We start from the raw sequence: 17085 nt of genomic DNA on the forward strand, positions 1-17085 counted from the left end.
CTCCAAGACTTATTTAAGAAACAACACTAAAACTTGATTAATTGTCTGGAATAATCCATTCCTTTCCTGTAAGAATGCTGAGCAGAACAGATTCCTCTAGCTTCCAGCAACCTATCGCAGTGGATGTTCCCATTTATGAAGTTTCTCGAGATTCTTTGTTTCTTGTTGGAGATGTTTGTTATAAATCTTGGGAAGAGACTGTCTATGTAGTCAGATAGTCAATGGTATAGCAAATTCAGTCAACCAGAATTCATACATTTTACACACACAGGTTCCAAAGCTGTCTGTTATTCAGCCCATAAAAAATTCCAGTCACAGTGTATAATTTAAACATCTTCCAAAAACAGAACTCAGAAATTTGGGATTCTATTTGTGATCTTCTAGTGTAGTGCAACAGCCAATTTTACCTCTTCTATCATTATTCTTAATTAAGATTTCTTTCATAAAATTAGCATTAAAGTGATATGTTGCAGATGTACAGAAATTATAATTACTTTAAACAAGTTTTGAAGAAGCAGAAGGAGAAAAAAAAAATCCACCTGAATAAACTCTCAGTCTTAATTTAGCTATTATGAAGATCTATGAGGTTTAAGCACTTTTTTCCACACCCACCTGTTTCTCGTTTTCTTCTAAAAGCCAACCTATTTGGTTTAATTTAAGCATCCACAGCAGTCTCTGTACCCACTGCTTGTTAAAAATGATTGAAAACTGGTTCCCATCCAGTACTAATTGTATTTATTAGACTTTGCTGGTAAGATTAAAATAATGTAGGTGTCATGTTTACAGATGTATTGCTGTATTAAGTTTGTCAGATTTTGCACTGGGTAAGATGTAATCTCTTTGAAGTTTTTGTCTAATATGTCCTAGCTTGGCTTAGCACGTCATTTTGAATTACAGACATTGTCACAGAATGACAGATAAAGTCCCCTGACCTGTCTCAGATTCAACGGAGAAATATGGTTGTCCCTGGAGAATGCTGTAGACAACTTTAGCACTGTTCCCATATGTAGGATCATCAGCGTCAGTTGCGGTGACTTGCACAACAAAGGTACCTGCAATGATAAATTAAAGAAAATAAAAATCCACAGGTTTTTCTTTTTGCGTGGCCAAGACAGTTTATGATGTAGAAAAAGCATAGTTCTTGTTCAGGTCAAACTTGTAGCAAAAAGTTAGAGATATTCTTATTTTGTAGAAGTTTCTCCGTTCATAAAGGACATCATAGATAAAAAACCAAAAAGATGGCTTATTCTCAGTTCATTAAAATACACAGTTATTGATTGAATATATAGATCTTTCAACATATTTCTTGTGAAGAAACCAGAAACTCACCCTTCCTCAGATACTGAAGGCATTCATAATTTGAATCTAGGTCAAGAATATACTTTTGCAAATTTGCTCATGCTTGTGAGGTGTTTGACATAGGAATGTAAATCTGTTTTTTCATGTGTCTTTTAGAGAAAGAAATGGTGTTGAATCCTAGGCAAACTGTTAACAAATATAAAAAATGAGCTTAGGTTTTGGCATTTAAAACAGATTTGTGAATAAAGTATTCACTGCACGTATTAAAATGTGAATATTAGGTTCTCTCTTCAACAGATGAGGTTTCATCCACATGACAAGTCCCATGAATGAGAGGAGAGAGTCTTTATTTTCATATTGCTTGAGCTTTATTTTAATCTCATTCTTGATTATGATTAATTAATGCCTCTCTCCCTGGATATTATTTCAGATTAGAGATGTGCTTCTTGCAGTTCAACCATCCATCACGCTCTGGCAAAGAAATCAAAATGACCTCCCTAAGATTCAGAGACAAAGAATCAAAACCTGTCAACTTCTCTGGGAAAGATCCAATCTTAAAATCATATTTCAAGGAAGTTTTTTTTTTCTTTTATTGATTGATTCTTACAGCCTGATACATTTTAAATCAATAGAAAGATTTTAATGGACTTAATGAACTTTGGAGCTTTTTTTCTCTTGCATGAAAAGAGCAACAAAGGTCATAGGAAGTTAATGGCATATCTCAGAATCAGTAATGAGTTGACTCAGGGGACAGTTTTTGCTCCTGAAGTGTGTACAACCACTTCTGCACCTGCCCTTTTCCATTTATTTTACCTTCCTGAACTAAACAAGGGCGGCTGAACAGATCTAGGGGTGGTATGGACACACTTAGATGACCATGGATTACCATATTATTACACTGCTACTAAATCATGTTAACAAAGCATATTAAACTCTTTACAGGTGTCATGTAACACAACTTAGCTCAGGTCACTTTCACTGTGAGCTAAACTAGATTGCATTAACTTGCATTTTTTGTGGTACAACAGGGGGAGTGGGTTTCACTCAGCTGATACCTCTGATTCTAGCAAACTGTTGTCACTATTTTCCTGGAGTTAGATTTTTTTTGAATGGCTGATGTGCTTTTACTCCAGACTCAAACAGTGGATGTCTGTATTCAGTGCCTGTAAACCTTGCGTGCTTCATTAACTCCACAGAAAGAACCCAGACCAGACACTGAAATCAATTATTAGTTAGCACCTACCAACATCTGACATTTCAGGAATGCTGGCATTGTAAACATCCTTTGTAAACATTGGCTCATTGTCATTGATATCATGGATCTTAATGATGAACTCAGATTCTGGTTCCACTGGTCTTCCAGTCCTTCGGTTTACAGCCTGGGCACGGAGTATGTATACAGGCTTTTCTTCCCTGTCTAGTCTCTTTGTGGCCTGGATGTCACCAGTGTTTTCATTGATAATGAAGAGGTCTCCTGCTCCATCTCCAGAAAGGATGTACTTAAGTGATCCGTCTCCTTTATCCTGGTCTGAATGCAGCTGGTGGTGAAATGGGAATAAAAAAAAAAAAAAAGAAAGAAAAATAAATAATCGGGACACAATTCTAGATACTTTAACTGATACCACGATACATGCCTTACTATTATTAATACCCAGCCAAAAGGCTGTACACTGCTTTTGGGAAATAAGATGATACCACAATAGAAGCAGTGAATTGATAGAGTTGTGTCTTGATGTTAGAATTGAAATGGTCTGCAATATTATAAGAAATTGGCTGAGGAAAATCATGAACTGAAACTGCAGATCACTTTCCCAAGCTAAGCATACATCAATCAGATCTAAATGCTAGTGGCTTAGGTGGAATCCTAGGAACATGTAGGAGAGTGAGATCCTACAGCAGAAAAACATTAGATTCAGGAATTGCAGTAAGCAAATAATTAAAAATTGGCCAGGCCAGCCACTTCTTGAGTTTAAATTCTGGGTGCTCTGCTCTTATGCCCCATGGACATTATGTAATATACTACACAGCACACAGCATAATAAAAATACTAGATACATACACAAATAGCAGATAAATACATGCATTCACAGATGTGGCAAACTAAGAGCAGAGGCAGGCAGGCATTCTAGACCATTACAGCACTGGCAGTGAAGAGATCAGTTGCCTTATCCAAAGGGACATGGACCAAGCTGAAAAACGGTGGGAGCAGGGAAAAGAAGAGAATGATGGTAATTAGCACACAAAGCATGAGCTGCCCAAACCATCATCTTTTTTTCCCAAGAGATTTCCATGTCTCTTGAAATGCTGCTTAGCACACACACAAGGTATGACCAATTAAATCATACTCTCATGGCTGTTCCTTTGATGAAGGCTTATTTATCTCTCTTGGCCTTAAAATCAAGGCTAATCAACCACAATTTATTTTGTTGTTACATTAAATAAAAATTTAAAAAAGGAAACATTAAAATAGCTTCTAAAGTCAGAGCATAGGTGATGAAATTAATGGGGAAAAATAAATCTATTAGGTAGCAGATTCCTGGAAATTGTTGGTTTCATAGAAAATACACGTTTATGAGTCAGGAGAGCTGGACTTTCTCAGCCAGCTCTTTGCTTCTCTTTTCCTGCATGCAAGTTAGAAAAAAAATACCTAGTTGAGTATGTGGCAAAGTACTTAGCACTACTGGATGGCATGCTTTGCAGAAGGTAAAGATTTGTAGGATGAAAGAGTATAGAAAATTTTCACATGGACTTTACCAATGTCTGGCTATGCCCCTACCATGCTGGAAGGGCAGCCTCCAGCAGGACCGTATGGTCAATGTTTTGGGCTTCCTCCAACTTCTGCCCAGACTGGCACTATGCTGACAGCCTACTAACAACCCACTTGGTGGCACAGTGCTCCACCGTGTGGCTTACACCTATGATCCTCACAAAAAGCATGCTCCATGCAACAAGTCTCCCTTTAAGGGCAAAACTCTTTGTCACCACACATTCCAAAAGTGTCCAATAATACAAAATATCAGAACTGTAGCAGATGTGCTGAGGCACTCTTCTTAATTTTCTCCTTCAGGGAGAAAATGGGCATTCCATGTAACTTTGCACAGAACCCTTTTTTCTTGATAATAAGAATACCGATAAGTAGCTTGTATGCAGCATTTTGCATAAGCAGATTTCAAAACCCTTCACAAAAGCAGTCAATACCATTTCCTCCGTTTTTTGGATAACAAAGCATAGAAACCTGAAGTTTCTCAGGCGGCTAGTTTTGGAACCTGGAATAGAGTTCAGGTCTCCTGTGTCCCACTCAGTTGGCCAATATACTCGGCCATAGGGCCTAGAAGAATTATATGATTTATTAGGTATAACCTCAGCCTCTGACAAATATCTGTTAGACCTGCTTGTTAAGAAGTCAGACTAGCAGTCTACTGTGGGAAGTAATTCCAATAGGATATTTGAGTATAATTTTCCTCAAAGGCAACCTGCAACAGAAAAGGCATGAAAATAATTTTGTCTTTAAAACTGTGTATTTTTTATGATTGTTTCACATCAAAAATCCAACTTTTGTTTGCCTTGAAAGCCTCTTTAACTTTGTCTGTATCATATTGGAACAAAACCAGCCCCCAGTAACAGACCATCATTAATTCATATGAATCACAGAATAGTGCTGTTGTAAGACTTGTTACAGGCTGAAATCCCTAACTCATTTTTATCATCATTTTAATTAAACCTGGATTCAATGAACAAGGTAGCAAAAAAAGCTTAAACTAGCAAAGGTGTTGGAACCACTGGGAATTGTCTTCCATAATATTCTTTATCTAGCCCAGACTACGTAAAGAGCTAAAAATGGAAACTTGTGTGATTTTTTCAAGGCCACAATTTATCCACTCCTCCTCCACAATTAATCCACCTGCATAAGGTCAACTGTGACTTTGGATATCAGACAAAGTATATCTCAGTGTAATGACTCATCAATATTGAGAATGAGGTGATCTTCATCAAAGGTGTAATCTCTAGCCCTTCTGCAAAAGCACTAACTTTTGAAAAGAAACATTCCCTCTGACAAGATCCTTTCCAACTTCAATACCTTTAGTTTTACAACTTTCCTAAGACGTGACAGAACAAACTAAGTGCTCAGTTGGCCAGGCTGTGTGTGGATTATTTATTGTGAGAGTACGACCTGGGGGAGGTTATATCCTACATACTGGTGTACGCTACATAGAGCTAAGGCTGGCTGAGTGCCTGCTCTTCAAACCAGCAGTGAACTTTAAGTGTGTCACCATGTGTGACCTTCAAGAATCTGGTTCACAAAGGGTCTCAAAAGGTATGATTACAACCTGTTTGATTTCAGTAAACTAGGTTAGTTCTCTACCTGCTTGTCATCAGGGTTTTTGCCGGAGAGGCCTATATCACACCACCAGCCTCAACTGCTTAATAGCTAGGCCAAAATAGTTTGGATTTTGTTCCATTCTTTTCAGAAAAAAAAATATTGGTTTTATATATTAGAAAAAACAAGCAGATCTCTGGAAAAGTTTCTCCTAGATGATAAATTTGTAACATTCACTTGGAAGGAAAATACCTGAAAAAACAATTTATTATTTTAGATTATGTTATCTGTCCTTGACCGTTTGCTTGGTAAAAAAATTTTATCCAGGCAAAGACAATCATCTGATTTATTTTTTCTTAAATGTCAGTTTATCTTGGAAGCAATATTTTGTCAGTGTGACCTATATGAAGGGGAAAATTGCTGCTGTAACCAGGTTAAAAAAAAAAAAAAAGGAGTAAAATTAAAGCAGAAACAAATGGTGCAAGTTGAGGCCAAAAGAAGGGCCTGGAGGCAAGATGCACTTAAAAATACAGTTGATGGTTTTGTATATAAAACTTAACACCATTGTTAGGTTATGAGGATGACATGAGTAGTAATAACAATCCCCCCTTTCCTTTTAAGTTGAAGTTGTTTTTCACTAGCCAGACACCTCATTGCAAAGGAAGTTTGCTGTGATGAGCTATGTGTATAAATTATACTGCAGATGCTCTTAGCAGGACCAGTCCTAGCCAATGCAAGATATTATATCTTCGCTCTGTGTGCTAACCCATGTTGCAAAAGAGTGTCCATTATCCTCTGCATAAAGTCAGTCAGATAAACGGGCCATGGCAGACAGTCATGGGATAGAATAAAATGTCTTGGGACACAGTGCTCATGTCATCTGTGCTGTATTGTATTATCATTCCTCAAGACAAAGTTACTTTAGTCGAAGGTTTTTAGGACTCCACATAGATAGATTTTTTATTTCCATAGGAACTCAGTGTTACTCAATGGCATTCATTTCAATTGGTAACTGAACTGAGCACTACCCCAAAGCTCTGATGGGAACACGCTGCCAGCCAGGTGTCAGGCTGCAGGCTGTGCCCTGCTCTTACACCAGTGCTGGACGGCAGCAGCGAGCACACCTGTGGGAGCTGCGCCCTGGTAGAGGAACTCCTCCACTTAGTGGCAGAGCTCTGGGAGGAGGCAACTACGTCGAGGCGTATCAGGGAGCCTGAAATGGAGATCAACGACTGGATCCACACCCTACCACCCCTGGGACAGACCTGTCAGGCAGACAGGGCACATGATACAGAAGGTCCCCTATCCCCTCTCCACCTGGCTGAACACAGTGACTTAAGGGATAGGGGGCAATGGTGACAAGTTCCTGCCCGGCGCAGCAGGCGCATCTCCTCTGTGAGTACCCCACTTTCCCTGGTGCCCTTGCGTAATAGGTATGAGGCTCTGGAAGAGGAAATGAACAATAACAAGGACGATGGTTCATCTAGCTTGGAGGTGTCAGTGAGGTTATGTCAGCCTACGCCCTGCATCAAAACCACTTCCACAAAGAAAAAAAGACAGGTCATTGTCATAGGAGACTACCTTCTGAAGGGAACAGAAGGCCCGATATGCTGACTGGACCCACTTCACAGGGCAGCCTCCTGCCTCCCTGGGGCCCGGGTTAAAGATGTGAAGAGAAAGCTTCCTACCCTGGCATGGCCCTCAGGTTATTATCTGTTATTGATTTTTCATGTAGGCAGCGACGAAGTTGCTACAAGAAGTCAGAAGGCAATCAAGGGAGACTTCAGGGCCTTGGGACAACTGGTTAAGGGATCAGGAGCACAAGTAGTGTTCTCCTCTATCCCTCCAGTTGTGGGGAATGATGAAGGAATAAACAGAAAGAGACAGCTGATCAATAGCTGTCTCTGAGCCTGGTGTCACCAGCAGAATTTTGGGTTTTTTGATCACAGGTCAGTCTACATGACACCAGGCCTGCTGGCGACAGACAGGGCACACCTGTCTCAAAGGGGAAAAAGATCTTTGCACAGGAGTTAACAGGGCTTATTGAAAGAGCTTTAAACTAGATTTGAAGGGGGAAAGGGATAAAACCACGCTCCCTAGGGGCACGCCAGTGTTTGTGGGATGGTGTGCTAGTGAGGTCCTTTGGCCTGCTGTCTCAGTGGAGATAGGGGATAGAGAGCCATGTGACAGCAAAGACTCAAGGGTTATTGGTGAGTCAGAAACCACAGAAGTGCCTGAGAATGGCCATGTAGGAATTAGGGCTTCTGCCCTCAAAAAGGTGGTGGGATCAATAGCCCAACTGAAGTGTATCTACACCAATGCATGCAGCATGGGCAACAAACAGGAGGAGCTGGAAGCCATTGTGTGGCAGGAAAACTATGATATAGTTGCCATCATGGAAACGTCACACAACTGGAGTGCTGCAATGGATGGCTATAAACTCTTCAGAAGGGGTAGGCAAGGTGGGAGAGGTGGTGGAGTGGCCCTGTATGTTAGGGAGTGTTTTGATTGTCTAGAGCTTGAGGATGGTGACGATAGGGTTGCGTGTTTATGGGTAAGGATCAGGGGGAAGGCCAACAAGGCAGATACCTTGGTGGGAGTCTGCTATAGGCCACCCAAGCAGGATGAAGAGGCAGACGAAATATTCTATAAACAGCTGGGAGAAGTCTCACAATTGCTGGCCCTTGTTCTCATGGGGGACTTCAACCTACCGGATGTCTGCAGGAAATACAATATAGCAGAGAGGAAACAGTCTATGAGGTTCCTGGAGTGTGTGGAAAATAACTTCCTGACACAGCTAATGAGTGAGCCAAATAGAGGAGGCACCCTGCTGGTCCTGTTGTTTGCGAACAGAGAAGGACTTGCGGGTGATGTGATGGTTGGAGGCCGTCTTGGGCATAGCGATCATTAAATGATGATTTTTTGATTCTTGGCGAAGTAAGAAAGGGGGTCAGCAGAACTTCTACCTTGGACTTCCAGAGGGCAGACTTTGGCGTGTTTAGGAGCCTGGTTGACAGAATTCCTGGGGAGGAAGTCCTGAAGGGCAAAGGAGTCCAGGAAGGCTGGACACTCTTCAAGAAGGAAATCTTAAAGGTGCAGGAGCAGGCTGTCCCCATGTGCCAAAAGATGAGCTGGCGGGGAAGAAGACCGGCCTGGCTGAACAGAGAGCTTTGGCTGGAACTCAGGAAAAAAAGGAGAGTTTATGAGCTTTGGAAGAAGGGGCAGGCCACTCAGGAGGACTACAAAGATGTTGTGAGGCTATGCAGGGAGAAAATTAGAAGGGCCGAAGCCCAACTAGAACTTAATCTGGCTACTGCCATAAAAGACAATAAAAAATGTTTCTATAAATACATTAGCGACAAAAGGAGGGCTAAGGAGAATCTCCATCCTTTATTGCATACAGGAGGAAACATGACAAAGGCTGAGGAAAAGGCTGTGGTACTTAATCACTTCTTCGCCTTAGTCTTTAGTAGTAAGACCCATTGTTCTCCAGGTACCTAGACCTCTGAACTGGAAAACAGGGACAGGGAGCAGAGCAAAGCCCCCATAATCCAAGGGGAAATGGTTAGCAACCTGCTATGCCACTTAGACACACACAAGTCTATGGCGCCAGATGAGATCCACTCAAGGATTGTGAAAGAGCTGGCGGAAGTGCTCACCAAGCCACTTTCCATCATTTATCAGCAGTCCTGGCTAACCGGGGAGGTCCCAGTTGACTGGAAATTAGCAAATGTGACACCCATCTACAAGAAGGGCTAGAAGGAGGATCTGGGGAAAAACAGGCCTGTCAGCCTGACCTCGATGTTGGGGAAGGTTACAGAGCAGATCATCTTGAGTGCCATCACATGGCACGTACAGGACAACCAGGCGATCAGGCCCAGTCAGCATGAAAGCTTGTGTTTATGAAAGCCCAGTTTATGAAAGGCAGGTTCTGCTTGACTAACCTGATCTCCTTCTGTGACAACATGTCTCGCTTAGTGGATGAGGGAAAGGCTGTGGATGTTGTCTACCTGCCTTTACATTAGTAAAGTCTTTGACACCATTTCCCACAGCATTCTCCTGGTGAAACTGGCTGCTCATGGCTTGGACGGAAATACACTTCGCTGGGTAAAAAACCGGCTGGATGGCCAGGCCCAAAGAGTTGTGGTGAATGGAGTTAAATCCAGTTCTCAGCCTGTCACAAGGGGTGTTCCCCAGGGCTCAGTATTGGGGACAGTTCTCTTTAATACCTTTATGAATGACCTGGACAAGGGGATCAAATGCACCCTCAGTAAGTTTGCAGATGACACCTAGAATAGGCAGGAGTGTTGATCTGCTTGAGGGTAGGAAGGCTCTGCACAGGGATCTGGACAGGCTGGAGGGATGGGTCAAGGCCAGCTGTATGAGGTTCAAGGCCAAGTGGCAGGTCCTGCATTTGGGTCACAACAACCCAATACAATACTACAGGCTTGGGGAAGAGTGGCTGGAAAGCTGCCTGGAAGAAAAGGACCTGGGGGTGTTGATTGATAGCCAGCTGAATATGAGCCAGCGTAGTGCCCAGGTGGCCAAGAAGGCCAACAGCACCCTGGCTTATATCAGAAATAATGTGGTCAGCAGGATTAGGGAAGTGATCGTCCCCCTGTACTCGGCATTGGTGAGGCCACACCTTGAATACTGTGTTCTGTTTTGGGCCCCTCACTACAACAAAGACATTGAGGTGCTGGAGTGAGTCAAAGGGCAACGAAGCTGGCGAAGGGTCTAGAGCACAAGTCTTATAAGGAGCGGCTGACGGAACTGGGGTTGTTGAGTCTCTCTGGAGAAAAGGAGGCTGAGGGGAGACCTTATTGCTCTCTACAACTACCTGAAAGGAGGTTGTAGTCGGTCTCTTCTCCCAAGTAACAAGTGATTGATAGGACAATAGGAAATGGCCTCAAGTTGCACCAGAGGAGGTTTAGATTGGATATTAGGAAAAATTTCTTCACTGAAAGGGTTATCAGGCACTGGAACAGGCTGCCCAGGGAAGTGGTGGAGTCACCATCCCTGGAGATATTTAAAAGACATGTAGAGTGGTGCTTAGGGACATGGTTTAATGGCGGACTTAGCAGTGCTGGGTTAACGGCTGGACTTGATGATCTTAAAGGTCTTTTCCAACCAAACCTATTCTGTGATTCTATGATTCTAAAGGTAAGCAAAACTGTGAAGTATATCTATGCAATAAAAAGTAAATGCATCAGTAATTGCACTGTATTAATATTACAGTAAATTGATTCATTCAGAATCTAATCTGGACACTTCTGTGAAATCGTCCATCAATCACTGGCTAAGGCTGAATGACAAATTAAAGATTTTACTATGCCCTAGGCATACTTTTACTCATTTTACTTTAACACCACTATTAAGTGAACCATCTGGTTTGCTTTTAATGACTTACAGTCAGATAAAAACTGACTCTGTCTTTCTTCTTTCCACCCTGCCCCTCTTCAAACGTCCTGGCCCAAAACATTCAAATACAGCTGCCTGAAAAACAGGGAAGACTTCGTGCCTCCAGGAAGAGGCATTTAAAGTTCATACAGGACTGCAGCATTAGCTGCCTGTATTTGACATTCTGCTTGTCACATACATAGTTACTTCAAATGGAGAGTTTTGTTTTTCTTTTTCAAACTAGCCACAATCTGGAGGAGCATCCTTCTCCACAGTGTCTCTGGCAGAGCCCTTCCAAAGCACCAAGGGCAGTGGTAATGGGGCGTCTTCAGCACAACAAAAAGGAAGAGGCAAGTGAAGGCTGTGCTCAAAGTATTTGTACTGTGAGCATTTATCTTTTTTTATTTCCAGAGTGAGTATATTTGCAGCATTTGTGTTCATCTCCCATAGAAAGTGTTGCTTCACTTTAAAACAACACCCCAGGAAAATTTTACCAGGGTTTTAAAAATTGAGTTGGACCCATGCTACACACACAGGAATTATTACTTCAGCAAAGCATGTGGGAAGAATTTAAGGCTGTCTTTCATGTGCTTTTACAATAAGACTATAAACTGATACGGCATGAAAACAGCAGATCCAATTGGCATTAAGTTGTACAATTCATTATTGCCTGTCTCTGGTACTAAAAAGTCATAAGCTATACTCAGAAATGTTGGCAGCACTTACAAAAGAAGCAGTGATAGTGTGTTTGAACAGAGGGACAGTGGTTCCCTGGGCGGGTCATGGCAGGGCCTGGCAGCCAGGGCCTGTCCCACTGCCCCAGCTGGGAGCAGGCAGCCGGGGGCACCGGGGCAGCCCCAGCCCCAGGCATTGGGCACCTCCCTGGGGATGGAGACAGGCCAAGGACAGGAGAGGACATGGGCCCGCAGGTGAGCCTGGCACGGCAGGGCCCATGGCCGGGCAGGGCAGGGCTGAGGGGAGCTGGAGACCGGCCCTGCTGTGGTGTTGCTGGGGCAGGAGCTGACATGGGGTCCTGGGCCTTGGGCAGGGTGGAGGGAGCCCCGGGGGCCTGACATGGGGCCCTGGGCAGGTGCGGGGAGCCCTGGGCTTGGACAGGGACTGTCAGGGCTGATGGTGCCTCAGGGCCCTTTTCTAACCGTGCGAAATTCAACTTCATATGAAACTGTATGAAACAGCAGCACCAAAACTGTATAATGAAAGTGAGAGCCTATATATTTTAATAGGTTAAGGCCAAGCACTAACTTTTTTGTGTGTTTAAATGTAAAATATTAGAGAGAAGAGGCTTTCTAGCACACATATTTGTAACAAGGTTGTACTGAAAATGTACTTTTATAGCTATGGTAATTAAATTCCAAAAAATTGAAATTGCATACCTCCATTGAAATAACATATCTCCTCTACCTCACTCTATAACACTGATTTAAGCAGCATAGTTAATCTCATTTATGAAGTGGCTTTAGGTTATGTAAGATGGCTGTAAATTGCAGTTTAGCTCCCACTAATATCATATTGCTGGTTATGATACCTGGCAATTCGGTGAGTAAGATGGTTTTCCATCCATCTTGCAGACCAAGTTCTGTTTCCTGTTGTGAATATAACACCCTGCTCGCTGCATTTCAGAGCAGTTACTGAACCTCTGCAAAGATCGAAGTCAATTGACCTTGGGATGTACACACTCAAACATCAACCTACAGTTATCCAGAAATAAGCTGCCTGTTGTGTCATATTATTTGTTTGTATTTGTAAGAGGAACTTGCTCTTCTGAGGTTGCTGTGGTGACATTTTTATCTCCTAACACAATAATGAAATAGAGACCAATTATTAAAATAGCAAGTAAGCAGTTGGTAGGTAGCTAACAAAGAGAATCATGGGTTTATTCTCGGCAGTATTCATAGCACATGATTTTGCTCCAAATTGAATAGATCTAAACAGCAGAGTCCTGTCTAGTAATGAACAAATTCAACCACGTGTATTGCTTGAGGTTACACAGTACAATGCTACAGCATTTAGAAAAACTAAAGCACTCAAAATGAAACTGCTAATACTATAATATTGCTCACAGTTTCTGTTTCAGAATAGTAACAACCTTGCACTCTTCCCTGTCTCTTCTGGTGCTGTGTATCCCTGTAGCATCAACCAACCTCCTCAGTTAATATCATAATCAACACCATTAATATCATCAAATAATCAGCACCAAAGTTTTTGTTCCACTTGGTGACTCTGTGTTAAAAGGAAAATGGCATTGTTTTGCACATTAGGTAATAAGTATTTATGTATATTTTGCATAAGTTTAAGTATAGACTTCTTCCTAATGCACAGAATATAGCCCCAAAACACTATATATGTGTTCCATATACCTACATATATACACACCATATCATGTATCATCAGGACAAACATCTACACGAATAATTTACTTCAAGTCATAAAAGATCCTTTCTTCTAAAAAGATATTCCACAAGATTCACAGCAAGATCCAGCAGCACGAGAAATGACGTATTTCCTATGGACGTGTGTGCCATGTTCTTATGGCCTCAATTATGCTAAGCTCTGGTTCCTTTCATGGTCCACATAACCTCTCTGTCGGACTCACCCCTAAGGGAAAGCATCCTGCTTTCCCTCGTATCACTTAGCCCACTGCATGGTATTTTATACTTTGTGCTCCAGCCCATATCCTCAAAACCTCTTGACTGTAAAATACTGCTACTTCTTGTGTTCCTTAAATACTGACTGGAGAAGAGACAGCATGGGCTGCGGTTGGTGGCAGCAGCTTATATATGTATTTATGAAACAGCCAGCTGACCAAAGTCTGACCAAAGTCAAGGCACGATGTAGGTTCATTTGCCTTATGCAGCTACTGTTCTCCCAAACTGTATATGAAAGTAATGGTTCTGACACCTTTATTCCTCTATAAAATGTAATTGAAAGTGGTTAATGGTCTTAAAAATTATTTAGAGGAGGCCAATGGAGAGAGACAGAGGTTAGAGTGCTGAAGCTAGTTATCTGCTCAGGTCAGAGATCTGGAAGGTTATATCATGACTTAGGTACTTACCCTTAGGGACCACTATTTCAAAAATTTAGCTTAAATTTCTGTTAAAAAAGGGAAGATAGATGCTAAAAAAGAATTTGGACGACAATGGGAGAAAGATGCTACAGCGCTCCCAACTTTTCTTGGTGTTTAGAGAAACTAGAAGAGGTGATTCCTTTCCATTTTTATATAAAGCAATTTGAAGATTATATGAAGATTTATACTCTACATCCTCAAAAGAGCTGGAGAGCCAGAGTTTGAAGTAAGATTCATTGTCATTTTCAAAGAAAATAAAACAGCAAAAAAGTATTTGACAAAATTAAAAAAGAAATTCAAACAGACCCAGCCTTACCAGATCACAGCACCATGATCGCAGATATACAGCTATCAGAAACAGCACTTCCACACAGGGGCTGTATTTAGACTACTACAACAGGCGCTTAAAGTAGATTCCCATTTTTTTGTACCTCCTCCCTAACCCAAGATCTGCTGTCCTAAGCAATCAGCAGTCTTCATTGTTCATCACTTTCTTGACCTTACAGATGTTGTGGTTTATAGAATACTTAAATCAGTTACCTATAGTAAGTGATTAGTTTACTATAAGTATAGTTACTATACTATAGTTAATACAGTAAACTTGAATATGGCTCAGTGTGACTGATTACTGAGTGTTTGAGTTTGTCAATGCAGTTTTAACTTGCTTGCTTCCCACCATGTCTAGTGAAGAAAAAGGTGCAACAGGTACACAGTTCCTATTTGAAGAAATCGACGCATCGGTGATTAGAAAGAATCTTGTTTCCCGGATTAGATATGCTGTTCTTGTGCCAGCATTATTTTTCTGTTTTAAGAACCTCCTCCCACATACATACATTCTTCCTCATCCAGCATTTATAGATAATAATGCCATATACTCTCATCATTTTTCTTTGCTAGGCTACCAGCCTATATACAGTCTTTGCTTGCAAAATATGCATTTCTGAGTCCTCGGCTGGAATCCTGTTTACAGCCCCAGTCTCCTGTTTTCAAGTCATGTGGATTACAAAAAGAGCCAGTGAAGAAAAGGCCAGGTATGAAGGGCTGGTGATCCTAGTCATTTTTCTGTAATTGCTGCATTTCAGTTGGCCTTCCTTATGTATGAATGGACACAGGTCTTTGAACAACAATATTAATATTTTCCTATCTCTATTAGAAATTAGTACAAACATTTGCCATTTTCATTGCCATATCAAACTAGCTTCTTCCTGTCTAAAACACTTCCTGACTAAAACACTCAGGTTTTTCCTTCTTCTCCTGCTATTACTAATTTTTGTCTATTCATTGTGTACTAGATTTTTTTTAACAACTCCTATTTCATGAACATGCATTTTTATCCTGTTTCTATTCCTTCCATTTTTAAGATCACTCTTTTCTTCCTGTAGGATATTCTGGTCAGCAATAAAGGATAAGATTCAGTACTGAAATCAAGAATGCAAACATTAAATCTGTAATAAATTAATGAAATAGAGCAATGAAGTATTACTGAGGTTATATGAGTTTTCCGCATTTTGGGGTGTTGGTTTCTTTGGAGTTACTGGAAAATATACTATGTCCTATTTGTGTTGTGCTTACTTTTTTGGTCTATAAGAATTTGTATAGCAGAACCAGAAATACTTGAAAACCTGGGTCATTCAGCTGTGGAATCCTATTAACATAATAATACATAACAGGTTGTGTTTTTGTTTAAAGTTCATATCTGCAAGCTACTCTGTTTAAGCAAACCATATCAGCCCTGATTGCATGGAATCAGGTAGATTAGAAGAAAAACTCAGTAAAAATTGAAATAATAATAAAATAAATTTGTAAAGGATATAGGGATCCAATACTTGGACTATTAAAAATGTAATGTTTTGTTAAGATAACCACCTCAGTGTATAACAGGCAAAGCATAAAACAGTAATGCCCCCTAAGGGCCCCCTTTAACCTAAGTACTGGTTCTTAGCTCTAACCCTGAGGTTTTCTACACCAAAAAAAGCCATGAGATTCAAGGAGAAAAAAAAAATGCTAAAATTGTACCCACTGCATTGGGGAAAAAAAGCCAGATGCCAGACAGAAGTGTTCAGTAACAGCAGTATCATCTGCAAAGAATATTGTCCTGATATCAAGAACTACAGGAGGAATTAAAAAAAAAACCTGGAAAAACCCACCAGTGTGATACTATCTTTCTGTTTCTGGAGAGTACCAAAATGTCAGTGAACTTTCTCATTCACTCCTAAAAGTAGTGGTGCCAATCTACTGCCTGTAAATGAATGACACCAAGAGAAGCTAAAAACAATTTTGTGCTGCTGAACAACTTCAGAAAATGAATGGACTAAAAAGCACTAAGCACATTTCAAGATTCAGAAGCAAACAGGTACTCAAAAGGCAAACTGAGAATAAAAGATGGTTGTATCTGATTTCAAAAAAACCAAACAAACAGAACATAGAAAAGGCACTATAATATGAACATAGGGTGTTGTAGTAAAAGAAAAGGAGTAAGAAATAGAGTATAAAGGGCACTGGAATAAGAATTTGTTTGTCATTAGACCACGGACAAGAGGCAAAGTGCTCTCACTTTGGAGCCTCAAGGCTCACACCCTCCAGGCAGGCTGGAAATCTCTTTTCATTCTCTTTTTCTGAGCGCTGTATGTGAGGCCACATGGCCCAAGATAGACAGGGACAACAGTCTGGCTGATGTTGTGATCCCTGGTTTATGGAATAAGCTGCCCAAACAGTAGTTGGGAACCTGTTGTTCTATTTTAAGTGTATGAAGCTAAGAATAAACATCCATACTCTGATGACTCACACCTTTATTACACACCCTTCAAAATCACAAATGGGTTTTCTAACCTGAAGTGCAAACATGCAGCCACAGCTAATCAGCTTTGCAAAAAATCAATGAGAAAGTGTCAATCCTTTCAACATTGCCTGGGGCCTATCTATTCCTTTCCCTCTTGGGTTCCCCAAGTGCTGCTGCTCTTCATTGTGATTAAACAGGGACAAC

The 17085-nt window shown here is 41.1% G+C and overlaps 1 protein-coding gene across 3 annotated transcripts in view; it reads right to left on the bottom strand.

Annotated features, from left to right (window-relative positions):
• The window catches only part of LOC137661552 (cadherin-6), a 54100-nt gene that overhangs the window by 22614 nt on the left and 14401 nt on the right, over nt 1-17085 (bottom strand). For 2 of the 3 annotated variants that reach the window (XM_068397143.1, XM_068397142.1), the window contains exons 2-3: nt 2543-2837; nt 933-1052 (exon numbers count right to left, since the gene is read on the bottom strand). In XM_068397143.1, coding sequence (XP_068253244.1) covers nt 933-1052; nt 2543-2837 — 415 coding nt within the window. The remainder of the gene's footprint in view (nt 1-932; nt 1053-2542; nt 2838-17085) is intronic. The other variant, XM_068397144.1, reaches the window with a different exon arrangement.

The sequence above is a fragment of the Nyctibius grandis genome, chromosome 3 (genome assembly GCF_013368605.1).
Source record: "Nyctibius grandis isolate bNycGra1 chromosome 3, bNycGra1.pri, whole genome shotgun sequence".
NCBI classification, from domain to species: domain Eukaryota; kingdom Metazoa; phylum Chordata; class Aves; order Nyctibiiformes; family Nyctibiidae; genus Nyctibius; species Nyctibius grandis.